The sequence below is a fragment of the Hesperophylax consimilis genome, chromosome 5 (genome assembly GCF_061612785.1).
Source record: "Hesperophylax consimilis isolate HC1 chromosome 5, BYU_Hcon_1.0, whole genome shotgun sequence".
NCBI lineage: Eukaryota > Metazoa > Arthropoda > Insecta > Trichoptera > Limnephilidae > Hesperophylax > Hesperophylax consimilis.
The window spans coordinates 35,317,562-35,339,008 of record NC_142840.1 but is presented as its reverse complement, the minus strand read 5'-3'; the positions used below and the strand labels follow the sequence as shown (position 1 = coordinate 35,339,008).

General features: G+C 35.2%; 1 protein-coding gene and 3 non-coding genes across 4 annotated transcripts; all 4 read left to right on the top strand.

Moving 5' to 3' along the window:
- Positions 1-9,851: 9,851 nt before the first annotated feature.
- LOC149423838 (lysozyme-like) lies at positions 9,852-12,637 on the top strand. The gene is made up of 2 exons (XM_089631903.1): positions 9,852-9,993; positions 12,471-12,637. The coding sequence occupies exons 1-2, from the start codon at positions 9,852-9,854 to the stop codon at positions 12,635-12,637; spliced, it is 309 nt and encodes a 102-aa protein (XP_089488029.1).
- A 1,023-nt stretch (positions 12,638-13,660) lies between these two features.
- LOC149423837 (5S ribosomal RNA) lies at positions 13,661-13,779 on the top strand. The gene has a single exon (XR_016302257.1). It is a non-coding gene; the product is annotated as a 5S ribosomal RNA (ribosomal RNA).
- A 320-nt stretch (positions 13,780-14,099) lies between these two features.
- Positions 14,100-14,218, top strand: LOC149423836 (5S ribosomal RNA). Its single transcript, XR_016302256.1, has one exon. It is a non-coding gene; the product is annotated as a 5S ribosomal RNA (ribosomal RNA).
- A 323-nt stretch (positions 14,219-14,541) lies between these two features.
- Positions 14,542-14,660, top strand: LOC149423835 (5S ribosomal RNA). Its single transcript, XR_016302255.1, has one exon. It is a non-coding gene; the product is annotated as a 5S ribosomal RNA (ribosomal RNA).
- The last annotated feature ends 6,787 nt before the right edge of the window (positions 14,661-21,447 follow it).

Sequence of the window (21,447 nt, the reverse complement as noted above, 5' to 3'; positions counted from 1 at the left end):
GTGTATGGTGATTGGACCTGAATAGCCACATGACTGCAAACTACAATCAGTGTTCAATGCCGCAGCAAGGCTAATCGATCATCGGGGTACCCAAGTTTTTGCACATTTCGGAACACCTCCGAAATCTTCACTGGCTGAAGTGTCCTGAAAGGATCCAGTACGAGCTATGCTAGATGGTGTTTAAAGCTATCAACGAAATGGCGCCACCGTATATTTCTGAGCTATGCATTCCGGAAAATACTGGTCTAAGGCAGTCAGCTCTCAGATCAGCAACATCATCTGCAATTGGAAGGTTGAAAGAGCCTAAGCAAACTCCGATCACTAAGTTTTGTGATCGTGCATTCGGAGTATCCGGCCCTAAGGCTGGGAATAAACTTCCTAAGAATTGAGATGTATAACCAGCCCAACAGAATTTAGATCCAAATTAAAAACTCACTTTTTCAGACACTCATTTCCATAAATCCGTCATTCTATCCAAATATTTCAATTATTTCTGTACGGGACGTGTTCGCCTGCACAAGAAAAAACTGTAAAATATAAGCACCGGCACACATTTACCTTTGTCCTTTGAAATGATTCAAATAAAGCACTTGAGGTATTTCATTTGAACCGTTACAGAGCTATTTAAAATACCATAAAAATGCAAGGAATATTGACTGTTGTAATATGTTTGCATCAGCGAATGCGTGTTGAGAAAGACGATATATTCGAAATTTGTAATTTTTTTGCATCAACGAATGCGTCTTGAGAAAGAAGATATATTTGACATTTGTAATTTGCATTTTTAAAAGAACGCCTTAATAAAGACGGTTGGTTTTTATTGCGGGTAAAACTCCTTGCATCCCTCCAGGCTCAGTCGGTAACGGCTCTGCGGGGCGCTGGCTGGCGGGCTGGTTCAGTAGGCAATGGCAGATCCCGTCTCCGAGGCTGGCTGTTGGGAAGGCTCAGTTTTAACGAGTCTGCGACATTGGAGCCTTGGTCACCGGCGAGCTCGAGGAAGCCCGGGGCATGTGGGCCCGGGGCGGAGACGCAGCGACATGGGGGCCACGGTGAGAGGCGCCGCGACGTCGGGGCCAGTGAGCAGGCCAGCTCAGTAGCCAACGGTAGATCCCCTCTCTAAAGTTGGCTAGCAGGCAGGTGCAGTAGACAGCGGAAGTGGAGCGGGGGGGGGGAACCGGGTTGAAATCAAACACAGCGATTTATTTCCCAGGTAGTGAAACGAAAGAAAGGTAGCGAAACAGTGGAATGGTGCAGGGACCGGTTTTTGCGGCGTATTTATAAGATTCATTACGACCACGTCTCCGACCCTTGATTGCAGTATGAAATTCCCTTAACGAGCTTGCTTTTTTCTTGCTGTGAAGCTCGCCAAGTTGTAGGATTAAATTTGTTTATCTCAGAAATAAGGAAATATTTTATAATATTAGACCTTGTCTACCGCTGTCGTTTTTCCAAAACCACGTCGTCGCAATATTTTTTATTTGGTTATAGCAAGACATATTCTACAAGATAAGTGGTCAAATCTCTGTAACATTTTCAGAGTTTCGCTGAGCACATAATTATCTTACGTGTAACATATTTTATTTCTATTCGAGCTTATTTAATTAACATGTAAGTATCTTTGTATAAAATATTTTTTTTTTTGGTAAACTAATGTTTAAGACAAGATTTTTTATGCACCGCACAAAGGGTAACAATTATTTTTATAAGCAATAATTATTAGCCTGAAACACTCATCGACATTGAAAAATCTCCTGATAAAAGATACATGACGCCAACGGGACAATACAACTATTCAGTTAACATTGTTTCCTATTATTACAGGAAAGGCTTGCAAATTCTAGTATTTTTCCTAAATCTCTCATTGCCTGTTGACGGGAGAGCTGGTTTTTTCGTTCAACCAATGAGTTTTTGCTTCGCGAGAGCAAGATAGTTGCATGAGTTAAGGCGAGACAACTGCTCTTCCAATTGTTGTGATAAAATTGTGCGGGGACATTGAAGGTCTAGCTTCATTTATATACTTTGTAGAGCCGTTTATTCAAAAATTAGATTCATGCGAGAACTCCGAAGGGGTGACCATAAGTCACCTATACCGGGGTGGGACAGGGCGGGTGTAACCTTCAAATGTTGTGATAAAATCTTAGAGTAATAATATACAAGAGACCGTATTATGCGAAATGTTGTAAGTGGTTAGGTATTTTGTCGTGAGTCGTAAATAATCAAATGCAATTTCTAGTATATATCTTTTAATATATTACATTATAAATATGAACAATTAGAAAGTTATTATCATGTGCATAAAATTATAAAATAAATTTCAGTTCCATCGAAAATTAACATAACCCTTCAGGCCTCGACAGTATTTTTTCAGAGAGTCGAAATATTTCCGTTTAGCAAAAAAATCCAAATAAATAGAATATTTCTAAATGTATCCGAAAACTAAAAACTGTTTTGGAAAGATGATAAAATACGCTTCCAAATGTTATAATTCAAAATAAATATAATTTTTTAAACATAAAAATTTTGCATGCTAACATAAAAAAGTTAAATACTTATTTGGTCTAAAGGTAAGCAGTTCCCAGTTCTAGCATCTTTGATTTCTGCGTGGATAAGGAGTTTTCTATACGCGGATCTAAATTGAATGACTGATGGGTTATTATTTAAACCATTGTGAGATTGAATCGCTCCAAAAAATAACTCAATGTGGTCCTGATTAAATTTATACATTGTTAGAAATTTTAACATTGGGAACTCAGAAATTAGGTATTTATTTATTATATTAAAACTTTCAATACAAATTTTAAAACCCAGGAACCCAATTTTTTTGGTAGATTTGACAATTTTAACCACGTCTAAAAACTTTAAATTTGACAAATATATACTAACATTTCGAAGGTACTCAGAAAACTCTAAATGATTTCCGAGGTAAATAGGTCTTTTCCACTTCGGTGAAGCAATGCTTCGTGAATTAAATACATCAAACAGCTTGTTAATACATCTTATAAAAAGTATTGTTGGTTCACTATTGATAAATTGTGGCAACTTTAGTTCTTGAGCACAAAATTCTATCGCATCGGCAAATCTCAATACCTTCATTTAAAACAAAGCCCTTTTTATCCAAGTCCTGAATTACTTTTGTTAAATCATCAATTTTCCGCAATTGTCGCCGTTTCGACTGTTGTAATGTCAAGATTTTTTTTGTTAATTTGACAATTCGCGTATTACGCCGATCTAAAATTCTTCTTAAAATAATTTTTCGTGGGGTTTCAGGTATGGGGGCGCGAGTTACGGGTTCAAGGCTATCTGAATTCTCCATGATCTGTAAACATGAAATCAATAATTATTTTTTTTCTATTTATTTTCATGCTGTATTTCTATTTGTATTACACACAATATACTTACAACATCTATGCCTGCATTAAATGTAAGCGCCTGTTCTGTCACAGGTGGGGAAGACACATTTGAGTTTGGTATTATCTGAAAATATTATTATTTTTTAGTTAGTGGTAAGTAAGTTGTTTATTAGTCATAAGTCATTGCATAAAAAAATGATAGTAAGAAGTGAATTTTGCACCAAATTTTGTATGGTGTTAACATACTTACAACATCTATGCCTGCATTAAATGTAAGCGCCTGTTCTGACACAGGCGGGGAGGACACATTTGAGTTTGGTATAATCTGAAAATATTATTCTGTATTAGTTAATAGTAAGTTAGTGGTTTATTAGTCAATAGTCATTACCAAATATTTTTTATGGTGGTGTCAAAGCGGATGAAAAAAAAATCATAAAAACCTTTTGTGTAACCAAGGGTACTCTTAAATTAGATTGAGGCACCGCGAAATCCGTTAGACGGACCTTTGTTTTCGTTGTGTCTAAGTGCTCACTTAAAAAATGTGCAGAACAATTGCACTGTGGTATTTGGGAGTCCAATTTTCCCTATTTGTTGCACGAATCCATTTCATTAGCCTTTTTTCATCCTTTGGAAAACTGTAAATAGTTAAATATTTAATACTAAACCAATTTCAGCACAGCCCTGAATTTTTTATAACGAAAAAAAAAACAAAGACAAAAATTATTCCGTCTCTGTCCATTTACCAACAAATTAGCGTTCATATTATGAGAGAGAAAGAGACAGAGATACATTCAGATCCGACTGAAATAGGTAAGTTGCATTATTATAATTTAGCCAAGATTTCTTGTTAGTAAAACATATTAAAAGTGCATTAAAACGTATACAAAACGGATGTTTATTATATAGATACAAATAGTGCAAGGATTGTTTAAATAATGGTGGAAGTTACTTGTGGTTTTGTAGTTAAGCATATAAAGCGCCCCTGAGGTGATATTTCGCAAAAGCGGCGCTATAAAAATCATCCAATAAATAAATAAATAAATAAATAATAAAAATAAAATATTTGATATCAAAGATTGAATACAGTGAAAAACATGAATTCTTTAATAAATACCTGTGAAAACTGATTTTTTTTGTTCCTTTTGAGCTTCGGTTGAAGCACCCATACATAGCACATATAGCCATAGCTTTTTTTTAAAAATTTCGCTCAATTAACGTAAAAATATCAATATGTTTGCACTTTCGAGCCACCGCACGTTTGACAGATGACACTGGTGTGAACTTCGCCCGCTTCAAAAAGTCGCTTCATACCGTTTACACAGTATGTTTTTAACAGAAATTGTTTGTCTCTGTTTTTTGTACGTTAATGGAACTGAGCTGAAAGGGAGAGCTTTATTTTGCGAGTATGTCAACGATTTGTACAAATATTAGTGCGGTCTCTAGTATATTATTACTCTAAAGCGGCCGCTACACTACTCGCTTCGGCGCTTCGACGAAGTCCTCGACGAAGTTAGTCGAAGTCCGAAGTGCGTGCCCACACACTCGTGCAACTTCGCGAGTAGCTCAGTCTCTCGGAGTCCGTGCACTAGGCAACATGGACGTTCAAGTGGCAAATAAAGGATGAAAGTAGATTAAATGCTGTTGAAATGAGATCCCTGAGGCGTATAATAATAATAATAATAATTGGATAATTTGTAAAGCGCCGTTTTTGTGAAAAAATCACCTCAAGGGCGTATGTGTGGTAAAACCATGTTTGATCGTGTGAGGAATGTGGAGATCCGCAAAGAGTGCAAGGCTGATGTAAGCGTAATGAGTAAGATTAAGTAAGGGACGCTTAGATGGTTTGGGCATGTAGAGCGAATGTGCGAAGATAGGAGTGTGACGGCCGGCATAGTCCAGTGGTAACGCATTGGACTGCCATTCCGAAGGTCGCGGGTTCGAACCCGGCGTGCGCAAATAAATTTTATTTGATTAATTTGTGTTATTTCACAATTAATTAATTAAAATAATATATAGTTTATTTGCGGCACGTTCCAGAGTGGAAGATACTACCAGTATCGCCCTGGTGTAAGACCACCATTCAGAATTGAAACGTTGCTCCAAATGGCTTTAGCCGTGTTTAGTGACTAGATCTGAATAGCCAGGTACTTCCCCACCTTCCTCTTTCCCTTCCCCACTTACCTTCAGCCTCACAACATCCCCCAATTGGGGATGCCATAGTCTCACTGGCTCCAGACGGGAGCAGTTGGGACTCTTGTGAGGTATTCACTATAAAAAAAAATATTAAAAAAGAGGATATATGATGCAAATGTGAATGGTAGCAGAAGTCGGGGACGCCCGAGGAAGACATGGCACGATCAAGTGAATCAGATACTCGAGTCGGGCCATGTCAAGAGTCAGAATAATAGAAGAGTATGTATGAGACGATGTATGAATGTGAATGAGGCAAGGAGTGTGTGCCAAGACCGAGTTGTTTGGCGGTCCGTCCTCTCTGCCTACCCCTGCGGGGAAACGGCGTGATGGTTAGTTAGTTATCTTTATAGTCCCTTTCAATTGGGTCCCAAATAACCGCCTCGGATTGGAGTGTTTCTAGAAACAAAAAAATTAGGTCCTGTGACCACAGTGTAGAAGCCATATTTTATTACGTATAGTCACTATGACTCTGCGCACGCACAACCACCAAACACGACGTCTCGAAGCGAACTGAAGTGAACCGAGTAGTGTGGGCAGACACTTCGTGTTCGAACTTCGAGTCCTTTGACTCGGGCGCATTTACCGACAACAATCGGAAGTCGGGCCAAGCGAAGCGAAGATGCCCGAAGCGAAGCGAAGTTCGTGCCCACACTATCGTATTAGGTCAACTTCGATCAACTTCGCGAGTAGTGTAGCTGGGCTTTTAGGATAAAATTTACCGCTAAACGGCAGGGCAGGTTTTTAAATATGAGTTACCTATATGTAGAGCAGGCTTATCAACATTAGTTTTATGGAAGGTTTTTACATAGTTTTCGACAGTGGTAAATATGATGGCATTTTGTTGTGTTTGTTATAATTGATGTACATTTTATATTGATGATGCTGAAGACGTTCGATACAGTTTCCTTTAGTTAAACCGTAATTGATGATTCACAAACATACATTCTCTAGCAATTGCGTTTAACTACTTATGATAAAGTCAAAATGCCATTGACCTGCCTACCAATGGACAGTGGACAATATCAGCGGAAAGTAACACGTCAATCGGCTTAATTGTTGGCAGATGAATCATCTAAATGCGTTAAAGATCGACAATTATTTTCATTCATTAATTTAAGATATATTTCCAGCTAATAATAAAAACCTATTTTAAAAACACCTTAATATAATAGAACTTTCTCCTTCTTCTGGCGCTTGTAAAATTAGATTGTTAATGTTAATAATATTAATAATAATATTTGGCTAATTTATATAGCGCCGTTTTCGTGAGAAATCACCTCAAGGGCGCTGTACAAATATATTTCTTAAATATTTAATACTAGAACTACTGACTTATCTCTAAGACTTATATCTAGTGACTTACGACTAAGGCCTATAACTACTATCTTAACGACATATACACGAGTATTTACATATTTGGCAACTTACAACTAAAATTAAAATTAACAATTTAATCTTACTAACGCCAGAAGAAGAAGGAAGTTCTATTATATTAGGGTGGATTTATTGTTAGCTGGATATATTATATGTTAAATGAATTAAATTAATGAATAAAATCAATCAATCGCCAATCTTAAACGCATTTAGATGATTCATCTGCCAACAATTAAACCGATTAACTTGTTATGTTCCCGCTGATATTGTCCATTGTCCACTGGTAGGCAAGTCAATACTTTTAGTTATAAGTTTCTACATATGTAAATATATATTTTATTAAGGTAGTAGTTATAGGCCTTAATCGTAAGTCACTAGATATAAGTCTCAGACGTAAGTCACAGTTTTAATTCAGTAGTTCTCGTATTAAATATTAAAAAAATATATTTGTACAGCGCCCTTCAGGTGATTTCTCGCGAAAACAGCGCTATATAAATTAGCCAAATATTATTATTATTATTATGAATATTCAGGTCAGGTACTTCCTCGCCTTCCTCTTCCACATCTACTTCCCCTCCCCACTACTTTCAGCCCCACAACGTACCCCAATCGGGGATGCAATAGTCTCATGGGCTCCAGATGGTTGGGAGCAGTTCGGACTCTTGTGCGGTTTCAAATATAAAATTATAAAAATTGTAGACCCATCTCTAAAGTTGACTGTAAAGGAAAGTTGATTAAAACAATATTATATGACTGCCTATTCGCTCACTTTGGTAAATATATTACTATCATCAACAACAAACCTTTAATGAATACGCCCAAGTCATCCGCGATAGCATGAAAACCGAATAGAAGTGGATGCTGTCATGGATACGTGGATTTTTGCGAAGATCAGTTAAATCAATGCTAATCAAGAGGCTGAAAAAGATTGGCATAAATGAAAATACATTACCGAAAAGTATGAAGAAGGGTACTTTGGGGACTTTTTTTCTGTATCGTCAGGAATTCCACAAAGCTCTCATCTTAGACCCATCCCATTTTTGTAAACAATTTTTCAACGACATCGATGGCTTACAAGTTGTAAGTCATCGATCTAAGGTCTTTGCAGTCAAGTATAGAGATGAAATCGCAAAAGAGTCCGAACTGCTAATTGGTATCTTTATTTTTAGTTTTATCTCTTCGCGAAGAAGTACTTTCTCTGATATTAGACAGCCGGATTTCCCTTTCTTCTTTTCACGTTTCAAAAGCATTATTTTTGCATTCCTTGTACTACAATCCAGTTCAAACTATTATATTTTTGAGACATTATTTAAATACAAAACTGAGATCAGGAAAATAAACGACAAATAAAAAAAAAAACTAATATTCGCAATATTCAAAAAATCACAACGCTAAAATAAGAATAACTTGTGTTTCATCCTTTAAAACCAAATAATATTGTCAATACTCGTAAAAGACCCAACACGGAGAGCTCCGATTTACGAGTACTTGTTATCGCGACAAAGATAGGAACTCGCCGCGGCGGCGTTTGTGCTTGCGGCAAATAGTTTTGTTGCAAGTGATTTTTCAAATTGCGATATCTTCTAAGATATTGGTTTAAATTATCTGTTGAATCAATTTTAATACACATGAAAATAAATGCTCAACATAACTTACGCATTGAATTGGAAAAGAATGAATATTTTATTGGTCAAAATAACACATAGTATATGTAATAGATAAAATGATTAGTGTGGGTTATCTTCAGGAGATAGACAAATACTATGGCAAATTTTTCTGTGGGCCTTTTTAAGATATACAATTTCGTAGTACATTATTTTGTTGTATCTTCCAAGGTATAGAAAGCGGTATCAATGAAAGCGTCCGAAAAAATATTTTTTGACTTGATTACAAAACGTCAACTTTTCTATACTTTATATAGATGTAATATACTTATATTACATATATATATAAAACTTTTCTAAGAAATTTTCTATGGTAAAAACGATGGTAAAAACCGTATTAAAATCTGTTGCTTAGTGTAGAAAAACTAAGCGTACAAACTGACAGACACGAAAAGCGTCTTTATTTTATACTATTTAGAGATAACCATATTTTAGAAAGAAAAAGTTTAATAATATAATATAATACATATGAAGTCAAGGTAAACTGAATTGATCTTTGTTCGTTCAAGAATGAAGTACCTAATTGTTCTGCTGTTGGCTATTACTGCTATCCAGGGGAGTTCCGCAAGGATCCTGGAAAAGTGTCAATTGGCCCATGAATTGCTACGACAAGGCTTCCCCAGAAGCCAGCTTGAAAACTGTAAGTTCAATATTTGCATTTAACCCATTTATGAAATTTAAGGTTTGATAACGGTTTTTACAAAGAAGAATTTATAAAATTCATAATTTTTTCAAATAAATTCATGACACTATTTTTACTACTGCTTTTAACAATATCAATTAATATTTTTCTCCACTACAAATCGTGTACTTATCTTAGCATTGTTCTCAGTTTCTAATTTTCGAGATTCAAGGCCATCGTCAAACTGATACGCCGAATGAGATGTCACAATAATAAAAACTAAATTACTTTCAGGACAATTATATTATCAACATTAAATTTGATTTATTGAAATAAAAAAAAACATGTATTTACCTACAGTAAAATCATTTCAAGCGAGTCTTGTTTGTTTGGTGGCGTACTGTATTATAGAACTACTGCGGGGTAAGAAAGGACTGTGGGCGGGTGTTCCTAGCTATTTCGAACCAATTTGATCGTCTATCGGTATGCACAAATACACTGAAAACAGCACTCTTTAAAATTATTTGTCTTTACCAATCTAAAGATAGCATTTTAAAATATTTAAATTTAAAATTGGTACCTAACTCATATATATATATATATATATATATATATATATATATATATAGTTTAGGGGTCCGTCTGGTTATGGGCGAGAGCGAAGGAGACACAGCAGCCATCGGAACAAAGAACAAAGACAAGTCTAAGGACTGGGGACTATTCCAAATCAGCGACAAGTATTGGTGCAAAGAAAAAGGAGTTGGCGGAGACTGCAATGTCAACTTTAAAAGTAAGATTTTGTTTTGTTTACAATATTATGTAATTTTAACATACCTATTGGTATCTTGAATATGATATTAGCTGTGTAGGCAATATCTGTTAAGTGACACCGAGCAAAAAAAGTTATATTTTTGCAGAAAAAATTGAACCTAAATTGCGTCATCGTTCAATAATCTATTTTATCTGTAATACGTAACAACACGTACTTATTTAATATTATTTTTAATTAAGAAGAAATGTATCAAACACCGCTACAGGGGAACTGTGAAATATCGACTGTAGAAACAGGATCAGCAAAATGACTTGTTTACCGCGCTGATAATGAATACAATTTTATTGAGGGTGAACATTTAACACAGCCAACCCAAATAGCTTCAGCTTTCTTCAAGAATTTTTTCATATCAGTTGGACAAAATCTAACAGCTACAATCGCATCGTATCCAGATGATATAAACACTTTAATATTCACGGAACGGTAGGTAGCACAGATCCTATACATAACAAAAACTAATAATTTGAAAGTTTTAAACATCATCTCTAAGCTCAAGTGTAATGCATTTCTAGGTTTAGACGGCATCACATGCACGGCTAGCATTAAAAATGACTTCTAAAAAAACCTTGGTCAATAGGTTAAAGTGGTAATTTATTTTGTAGGGTTACATCATACTTGCCTACCAGGCAGTAGCAAAAGGGGGTTTTGAATCAGATTTAAATGATATTTCCTCGGGATCCCACAGGGCTCTCATATCTGACCATTGTTTTTCATTTTTTATATTAAAGTGTTAGTCAATGTTGAAAATTTTTTCTCATGACTACGCTATACAAGCCAATAACAAGTGTGAACGATTGTATCTACTCACAACATGATTTGAAATATCTACATATTTTCAACAAAACCAATTATTTTAAAATGTTTCAAAATGTCATCACATTGCCTTTTCCATAAATAAATGTTAAAATATGATTTATTCACTCTTTTAATGACAACATTGCAACAGTCCTGATCATTTAATGATCGTGGAGTAACCCTAGATTGTAAACTACATCATTACATTAATATTGTACAAAAAAAATTACGAATATAACTGCTGAAACATTTGGTTTCATCATTATAAACACAATTTGTTTTAGTGGCATTCAATAATATTGAGCAACTTTGCATACATATGGACTCATCTGGAGTTAGCATCAGCTGTTTGGCCTTCATTTCATAAATTGCACAAACAAAATCGAAAATTCAATGCAAATTCTTAAAATATCTTTGTTAGAGGTCATTTGTAAGATTTAATAATTTTGCAGGGGCAACTTCCTTCTTTAAAATAGCTTTATTAAGGTCGGGTTGTTTCGGAGAATTTGAACAATTCATCAAATTTCAACTTTCATTTTCGGGTTCTGTGAAAGTCCTATTCAAGTTCTGTAATTATATCGTTTTAGGCTAGTTGCTTGACAGAACTGAGATAATAACAGAACTTGAAAAAATCTTTCACAGAACTTGAAAATTAAATTCTAAATCTAAAGAATTGTTCAAATTCTCCGAAACAACCCATCCTAAGTGTGCGAAGGCATTATTCCTGTATATATAATAAGTTTAGAATAATGTCCGATGCCCGGAGTTGCAAAATACGATCTACCAATTAATTTACCCGCCCGCTCCACATGCTCGTGTGTCCTATTAAAGGTGTATAATTGAAAAACAAACCATAAACAACATTCTAGTTTAAACAGACTTTTTAATACTTACAATAACATGATATCAAAAAAGGACGTCTTCAGTTATGGCCAGATGCATAAATATAAAAAATATATATACTCGTATTTATGCATCTGGCCATAACTTTTCTATTGCTTTTATTATATATCTATTATGAATTCATTATATTTTTACATCCTGTAATCTTATTATATTATGGTTTTTGATTTTTTTTCACACTATTCTGTTAATTTTTTATACCAAGGAGGAAACTAACCAGTTGTATTTTTGTAATAATTAAAAAAATTTAACTAAAATAAAATTCAACGGTTAATTTAAAAAAGGTTAACAAATAAACAAGAAAAAATTGATTATTATTTTTTTGGTAAACTAATGTTTAAGACAAGATTTTTATGCATAGCACAAAGGGTAACAATTATTTTACAAGCAATAATTATTAGCCTGAAACACTCATCCACATTGAAAAATTTCCTGATAAAAGATACATGACGACTAGTATATATTGAATTATTTCGCGGATAAGAGATAAGCCGCCATAGCTCAGTGGTCAAAGCTGTCGACCGGAAATCGAAAGGACACGGGTTCATGTCCCGTTGGCGTCATGTATCTTTTATCAGGAGATTTTTCAAAGTGGATGAGTGTTTCCGGCTAATAATTATTGCTTGTGAAATAAAGAAAAAAATGTTTGAAATGATGCCCTAGAACACCCTTGAAGGGTGAAAGTTAAAAACATTGAAAAAGTATTGCGTAACTTATTATTCACATTATTTATTCAGGTTTGACGACTGACGATATCTCTGTGGCTTCGGAATGCGCCCATTTGATCTTCAAACGTCATGGGTTTAATGCATGGGTGGCGTGGGAAAAGTATTGCCAAGGTGCCCTCCCCGACCTGTCTGAATGTTTTGATTATAGAAACCGTTGTAATCAAACTTGTGAATAAATTAAAAATTTACTCATTTCTTATACTGGCCTTCTGCGTTCTTATGTTTGTTTTTGGTACCTACTTTAATGGCGGATATCACCCAACGTGCACCTAACTAAAAAACCTAATAATTCAAATATTAAAAGAAATCACAGTTTTTTAGCTGAAAGTCGTTCTCCTCAAACGCATATTTCCGACAAAAAATGTATCACCTCATTTGCACAACATCATTAGATGTATCTAGGGAAAAATAATTCAACAGCCTACCCGAATATATGAAAACAATCGAAGACGATAAATGTAAAAAAATAAGTTTATGAAAATATCTTATTAATCAATATTACTTCTAATTTTGTTCGTTTGTTTATATTTTTATTTAATATTCATAATATTTCACAAAATAATAATTAATTATAGAAATAAAATATGTTTCATCCTTATGCTCGCTCCTCTTAAACACAAGCACAAGCGAGAAATATAAAAAAAAAAAATGGGTGTGTCAAGCCTACGCAAGACAGAAGTGAAACTTCTAGTATTCTTCTCTCTCTCTCTTTTCATTTCATTCTCTCTTTTTTTCTGTCTATTGACATATTTATAAGTAGCATGTGATAAAAAAAATTAAAAGTTATAAAAAAAGAAAAAAAAAATTAGTTAAAGCGGGGATCGAACCTCGGTTCTTCACGACCACAGTCGTGCGCTCTGCCTGTAGACAGCGAAGATGAGTTAGGAGAGTGAGTTAAACTAGGTATATAATATTAGCTAGGCTCCTATAGCGAAATGATCCCGTTTTTTCGTCACGGTCATGAGTCGGTTTTACTCCGGTCCTCGAAATTGCATGACGCGCGTAAAGAAGTTTCACTTCAAAAAATTCCTGCAAAGTTATGGATGTAATTACGATCTTTTTCAAGCGCGTATGTAATGATTATTTTTATCAACGTCGCATACACCTTGCTAATGTTTTCAGTATTATTAGGGCTTTTTTATACTAATTTTCATATATTTATTGGCAGGTAGAGTAGAAATTAATATTGTTTAGCGTTTGCCAACGACCATACCATGTTGAACACACCGGTTCTCGTCCGATCACCGAAGTTAAGCAACATTGGGCGCGGTCAGTACTTGGATGGGTGACCGCTTGGGAACACCGCGTGCCGTTGGCCCATTTTTTATGGTAATTTCATGTTTTTTTTTTTTTTTATCGTTACTATCATTAATAATATCATAAAATTCTTTAACTTTTCAAGTATGCTACAGGCCTAAAATATTACTTAGTGGATTGATATTATGGTCAACCATTGAAAAAAAAATTCCTGCAAAGTTATGGATGTAATTACGATCTTTTTCAAGCGCGTATGTAATGATTATTTTTATCAACGTCGCACACACCTTGCTAATGTTTTCAGTATTATTAGGGCTTTTTTATACTAATTTTCATATATTTATTGGCAGGTAGAATAGAAATTAATATTGTTTAGCGTTTGCCAACGACCATACCATGTTGAACACACCGGTTCTCGTCCGATCACCGAAGTTAAGCAACATTGGGCGCGGTCAGTACTTGGATGGGTGACCGCTTGGGAACACCGCGTGCCGTTGGCCCATTTTTTATGGTAATTTCATGTTTTTTTTTATTTTTTTATCGTTACTATCATTAATAATATCATAAAATTCTTTAACTTTTCAAGTATGCTACAGGCCTAAAATATTACTTAGTGGATTGATATTATGGTCAACCATTGAAAAAAAAAAATCCTGCAAAGTTATGGATGTAATTACGATCTTTTTCAAGCGCGTATGTAATGATTATTTTTATCAACGTCGCACACACCTTGCTAATGTTTTCAGTATTATTAGGGCTTTTTTATACTAATTTTCATATATTTATTGGCAGGTAGAATAGAAATTAATATTGTTTAGCGTTTGCCAACGACCATACCATGTTGAACACACCGGTTCTCGTCCGATCACCGAAGTTAAGCAACATTGGGCGCGGTCAGTACTTGGATGGGTGACCGCTTGGGAACACCGCGTGCCGTTGGCCCATTTTTTATGGTAATTTTATGTTTTTTTTTATTTTTTTATCGTTAACATCATAAAAAATTTTATATCATTCTTTAACTTTTCAAGTATGCTACAGGCCTAAAATATTACTTAGTGGATTGATATTATGGTCAACCATTGAAAAAAAAAAAGGCGTTAAAAACAAAAAAATAATGTGCGATGGCCGAGAATCGAACTCGGATCAACTGCTTGGAAAGCAACTACGCTGACCATTACACCACCAACGCCAGTTGTCGAGATGAGCTAAGAAGCATTTATATTTTACTTCAAAACTTTGACTAGATCAAATGAACTTTAATCGGTCCCGCATTTTCGTTTCGGTCATGAGTTGGTTTTACTCCGGTACTCGAAATTGCATGACGCGGGTAAAGAAGTTTCACTTCAAAAATTTCAAACTAATTTTATGATTTATTTAGCAAACAGTGTAGTTGGAATGTTAGTCTTCGGTAATATTTTTCATCCCTTCTACCCCGAATTATTAAATTTAAGTATCAACCAAACAACTGCCTATTTCTTGTAATAGTTGTCAAATCTAAAATAAGCAATTTACATTGAATCAAAAATATATATTTTTTTTAAATGTAGGTGTTTTCTAATATTAAATATATTTTGTGGTTCTTATAAGTTCCGCAAAATCTTACAAGACATACACATTTAATAATAAACATTTAATTTTTTCCCCTTAAAATTTTCTGAAAATCATTTGTAAAAGTTTATTTATAGATATATTAGTCACTGTGCAGTTTTTCTCATTTTTAAATGTTACACAATATTTTTATTAAAAAAATTCTTTCAATTTAATGTAAAAAAATATTTATGTTTCTTCTACTAGTATTAATCTGTTTGAAAATATTATGATGGTGGCGAATAAATACTCCAGATAATGTTTCATCTTGTCTTTTTAATCATTGTTCTGTATCTGTGTTTTCTCCTTAAACAAATAAAAATAATTTAAAAAATATTGTGCAAAAATTATTAAAATATTGAGTGAATCGGTAGGACGTAGTAGACCGGAGTTGTAGATTATTTCAGTATCGCTCTGGGGAAAAAAACATTGAGAATCGAAACACTGCTTGAAACGGCTTTAGCTGTTTTTGATGACCGGATCTGAAGGTCAACTTACTACCTTACTACTTTTCCAACTACTTCCCAACCTTCCTCGTTTGTATCTCCCTCCTCTCCCTCACCATATTCAACCTCACAACATACCCCATCGTAGATGTCATAGTTTTACTGGCTGCAGACGGTTGGGAGCACGTGGATTCATTTGCGGTAGGTACTACATACAAAAGACACTTTTAGAAAAACGAGTAAAATGACAGGTTCTAAAAATAATGAATTCAAAAATTATCATTTTAATAAATTTGTAGATCATTTTTTCCCTCTGGTCAAAATTGTGACAATTTACAATATTTATCTTTCTTAAGATACGCTATTTCTAATTTATATTATTATATTTATGCATAAAATAATAAAGAACCTGATACCAAAAATCTTGTCAAAGAAAATTAAATTCTGTAAGGACTTTCACAGATATAACACAAGAACGTGCAATAAAATTAGACTACAAAAAAGGACAAATCCAATAAACATAATAATTTATCATAAAAAGGAATATAACATTATAACGCGCTGCCAGAAACCATAAAGTCTAAGTCAATTGATAGGTTCAAGCTGGATTGTAGGAACCATATTGATCGATAGAAATTGCCATAAATAATGAAAATGTAATGTATGTAAAGCAATTAATAATAAATTAGGCATTTTTAAAACTGAATGTAAAAATGGCTAAAATAAAATTGATAAATAAAAAATAAAATTTCCTTAGCCGCAGTGTTTTTTTTTTTTTTTTTTTTTTTTCCATTATTTCTGGCTTTCACCCTTCAAGGGTGTTCTTGGCCATCATTTAAAATTATTGAGAAAGGTGTATTGAAAGGTGAATTTAAATATTAATTTTATTTAAATAGGCAAATTTCAAAATTATAATGAAAATTGGAGTCGAGTTCAGACTTAAAAGAGATGAAATGTTGAATGGAGGGGAGGCAATTTTATTTAAGGCTTGATAGAAGAGAGGATATTTGTTTAGAGAGGGACAACCAAAAAATATGTGATCTAAAGTTCCCACTTCTAGACCACAGAATGTACAATCTGGGGAGTCAAGGACGTGAATTTTAAAAAGATGGGAAGGAACGGAACAATGACCGATCCTCATTCGAATGAGTGAAGAAATTTCTTTTTTGGAAAAATGAGGGAATTGCTGAAACCACGGTTTTGATGGTATAGTCCTTTGTATTGAGGCATAGCAGGCTCCCTTGGATTGACTAGCAATGTGCCAATACTCTGACCAAACATTGCGGGATCTTTCTTTGATGATGGAAAAAATGTCAGATAAGGGAATGTGGTTTACGAGGGTAACAACAGGGTTGGACGCTCCTTGTTTTGCCAAGGCATCCGCAATATCATTACCCATGATACCAACATGTCCAGGAATCCAAATCAGAGTTACAGATTTACCAGAGCTTTGAATGGATGCTATCATCTCTCGAATAAGGCATACAAAATGATCATCAGGATGAAGAAGAGGACTGGATTTAAGTTTTTGGAGGGAACTGAGAGAGTCAGAGAGAACGAAGGAATGTTCAAAATTATTTTTGATTATATATTTGAGAGATTCTATTATTGCAATGCACTCAGCTGAAAATATTGAAAATTGATTTGAAATTGAATGAAATATTCTATCATTAGAATTATTGTGGTAAACGTTAATACCTATACCACAGTTAGGAGAGTCGGGAGATTTGGATCCATCAGTAAATAAAAGAGAAAAGTTGGGCCATTTAGATAAAATAATGTCATTGAACATATTATTGACAGTTCGGGCCGGGAGATTGGAATGACTTTTAAAGATTCCAATCCCTTCTAATATTGTTGGGGATAGGGTGACGTGACTATATTTTAGTTTGTATAAGGGAAGTAGATCATTTTGGATGATGTGGAGCTCTGAGAGAGACTTAAAATTTTTACAGATGTCAGGAATAGGTTTAGTTGAAGCTCTGATTGTAGATGAATGGTTTGAGTCAATGAACAACGAGACGCTGGGGATAACCTGATGACATTTAGAATTTAAACATTTAAGAACAAATTTGTCAGCAAATAGTTGACGCCTTAAATAAAGAGGAGGATCAGAACATTCTACTTGAAGGGAATTGATGGGTGACGATTGCATCGCTCCAGTTATTATTCGCAAAGATTTAGATTGAATTTTGTCTAATTTATTAAGTACATTTTTTGAGGCAGTACTAAAAAGTGGGCAGGCATAGTCGAGATGGCTTCGAATAAGTGCATTGTAAAGCAACTTAATGCAAGTAGGGTGAGCTCCCCACCAAACGCCAGATAATGATCTGATGATATTTAAATTTTTTCCGCATTTAGTAACTAAATTATTAATATGGGAAGACCATTTAAGTTTCCTATCAAATGTTACTCCCAAAAATTTTACTTCAGAAGCGTTGGAGATTGGAGAATTTTTAAATAAAATTTGAACGGGGGGGTTTTTATGGCGGTTTGAGAAGGTGACACACTGAGTCTTTTGGATTGAAAGTTCAAGACCATGTAACGTGAGCCATGTGCAAAGGGCATTCATGGCTTCGTTAAGATATTTGACGGCAAGAGGGATGATTTTGGATGATAAGAAGAAAGCTATGTCATCTGCGAACTCGATAATTTTTATTTGTGGGGGAATAGTGACATGCATATCATATGTGTATATATTATACAGTAAGGGGGACAATACATCGCCTTGTGGTAAACCCTTCCAAATAGACCTACTTTGAGGAGAAATATCTGGAAGTTCAATGAAAATTTTTCTATCTAGAAATAGATTAATAATTGATTGGACAAACATGGGGGGAAGGCCAAGGCCTAGAAGTTTTTTTTTCAGGATTGGGATGGAAACATTGTCAAAGGCGCCTTCTATATCTATAAAGACGGCAAGACAAACTTCCTGTTTAGAAATTGATAAATTAATATCAGTGCTGATGATGGCAAGGTTATCCTGAGTGGATTTTTTTTTCCTAAATCCAAATTGAGATGGAGAGAGAAGCTGTTTACTCTCGACAAAAAATTCTAATCGGTTTTTAATTAATTTTTCATAAAGTTTACTGAGGGTGGATGAAAGAGCGATTGGCCTGTAGTTGGATCCAAAATTTGGAGATTTGTTTGTTTTTAAAATAGGGATGATTATTTGACAACTCCAGTCATCAGGCATTATACCAGTCTGGAAGATTTTATTTAAGATGCTTAAGAAGTGGTTTAGAACATTATCATTACTATTTTTGATTATGCTGTAAGGTATACCATCTCTGCCTGGAGATGAGTCCTTGACTGTTGATAAACAATTTTTTAGCTCAATTAAGGTGAATGGAGAGTCTAGCCAATGATTAGACATGGGAGTATTATAGATGGGCGTTATTTCATCTAAGTTAGGAACAGAAGGGGGGGCAATTTTGTCCAAGAATTCATCTATCCATTTAGAATGGGACGCTCGAGGAGATGGTGAACTGAAGGAGGATCGAAATCTTCGGATCATAGACCAAACTTCCGAAATTGGAGTGTTCGGAGATACTGAACTGCAAAAGTTGTACCATCCGGATCTTTTTTTTGACCTCAATACCCTTTTGGCATTGGATTCAGCGTTTTTGTATATAAGATAGTTCTCCATAGTCATATTGTAACGATAGGAAAGAGATTTAGCTTTCCGAATTCTTACTACTTTGGAACATTCCTCATCCCACCAGGGAGTTGGAGGGAGTTTTTTGAGAGATTTAGTTTTAGGGGGAGGATTTGATTTATTTATTGCAGTTATGAGCATTGATTTGAAGTTATTATAATCATCTTTGACGGAAAATATATCGGTGGCGGGTGAATTTAGTAGGAACTTGTCCATATGAGAGTTAAATTCATCCCATTTGGTGTGTTTCGTTTTAATCTTTGTCGAAATGTGAGACTTGTCCGATTGGAAAGAAGTTTGATAAGTAATGATGATCGGGAAATGATCACTGGAGCAAGGGTCGGGGGACACCACCCACGAGGAGAGAGAAGCCAGACTAGTAGAACATATCGAGAGATCCACTGCACTGGGGTTTGTGCTGGGACGTGAGATCCTAGTAGGAGATCCGTCATTCAAAAGGAAAAGGTTGGATTGATCTAGGAAATCCATCACACTTCGACCATCTCGGTCGGAGAAAGCAGAACCCCAGACGGGGGAATGGGCATTAAAATCGCCTAATATAAAGAAAGGAGGGCTTAGTTGACTTACAATTTGCAACCAAGTTTGTTTATTGAAGTGGGCTGTTGGGGGAAGATAGACTGAAATAAAGGATGTGTCCTTTATTTTAGCTGCAACCATTTGGAAGTCAGCATTGGGGGGTTTGAAATTATTTATTGGGGAAAATGATATGGATTTTTTAATAAAAAGGGCAGCACCGCCGCCCGAACCTTCCGGGCGATCGTCGCGGAGACAGGAATACCCTCCCACATTAAAGTGGGTGGATGGAGTAAACCAAGTCTCCGAGATAGCAGCCAAAGAAATAAAGTTGGAATTTAATAGGTTAAGGAGATCAGATTTGTTAGAAATAGCACTTCGGCTATTCCACTGAAGTATTCTGACATCCTGAAGAGCCATTTTGAATAAATGATTTTAATGTGGAAATAATAGTAGCAGCGTTGGACGGTAGATTACTTTGAGAAGAAATAAGGTCAATTAGAAGCATAATAAGAGTTTGGATAAATGAAGAATTGTCTTGGGAGAGTTTTTCAGAAAGTTTAAGAGAGTTCATTGAGGACGGATTATAATTATTTGCACACCCATTTGTGGCATTTGAAAGAGGTGAACCATTGGGATTTAAGAGCAGTGAGTTGTGTTGTTGCTGATCGTATCCAGGAGCCGGTTTAGAGATAGCGTTTTTGTATGTGAATTTAGTTGAACGAGAAGAAGTTGTTGTAGTGGAGGGAAGAGGGTTGGATGAGGAGTTGCTGGATAAAGCCTCAGCAAATAATTTTTTGACAGGCGGGAATAATTTAGAAGCCTGCAGAAAAGACAAGTTCTGAGAGGCCATTGAAATTTTAATATTTTTTTGGCGAGATTGTTCTGGGCAAGATGTGTTGATAGCTGTATGTGAGCCTGAGCAGTTAAAACATTTAGGTGAGGAGGAAGAAGGACATTGGTCAGCTGCGTGGTTTTCTCCACATTTAAAACATCTGGGTTGAGATCTGCATGCAGCTTTGGTATGACCAAAACGGCAGCAATTGAAACATTGAGTGGTGGGATATGTATACATTTCAACTGGTAATGAGTTGAAGAATAAATATATATGGGAGGGAAGAGATTGACCTTCAAAGGTGATAACAACAGATTGGGAGGGCTTCCAGGTAATTATACCCTCAGAGGAGTCCTTGTAATTTAGCCTCCTGGCTTTTATGGGATTGCCAATGTGTTGGGGGGTTGAAAGTGAAGACAGAATTTCTTCGATGGACAGATCGGTCGAGATACCTCTGACCAGGCCCATGCGAGTGACATTGAAAGTAGGGATATATGCCTTGAACTTTGAATTAGATGAAATGAAGATATTTTTGATGAAACTGTTGGCAGCTGGCCCTGAGAGGAATTCGACGGAGATTCGGAAGCGACCCTCGGCTTTTACACCTCCAGGTTTGATTGAAAGATTCTTGCTATTTGATAGGAATTTGCCAAATTCAAGAGGGTGGAT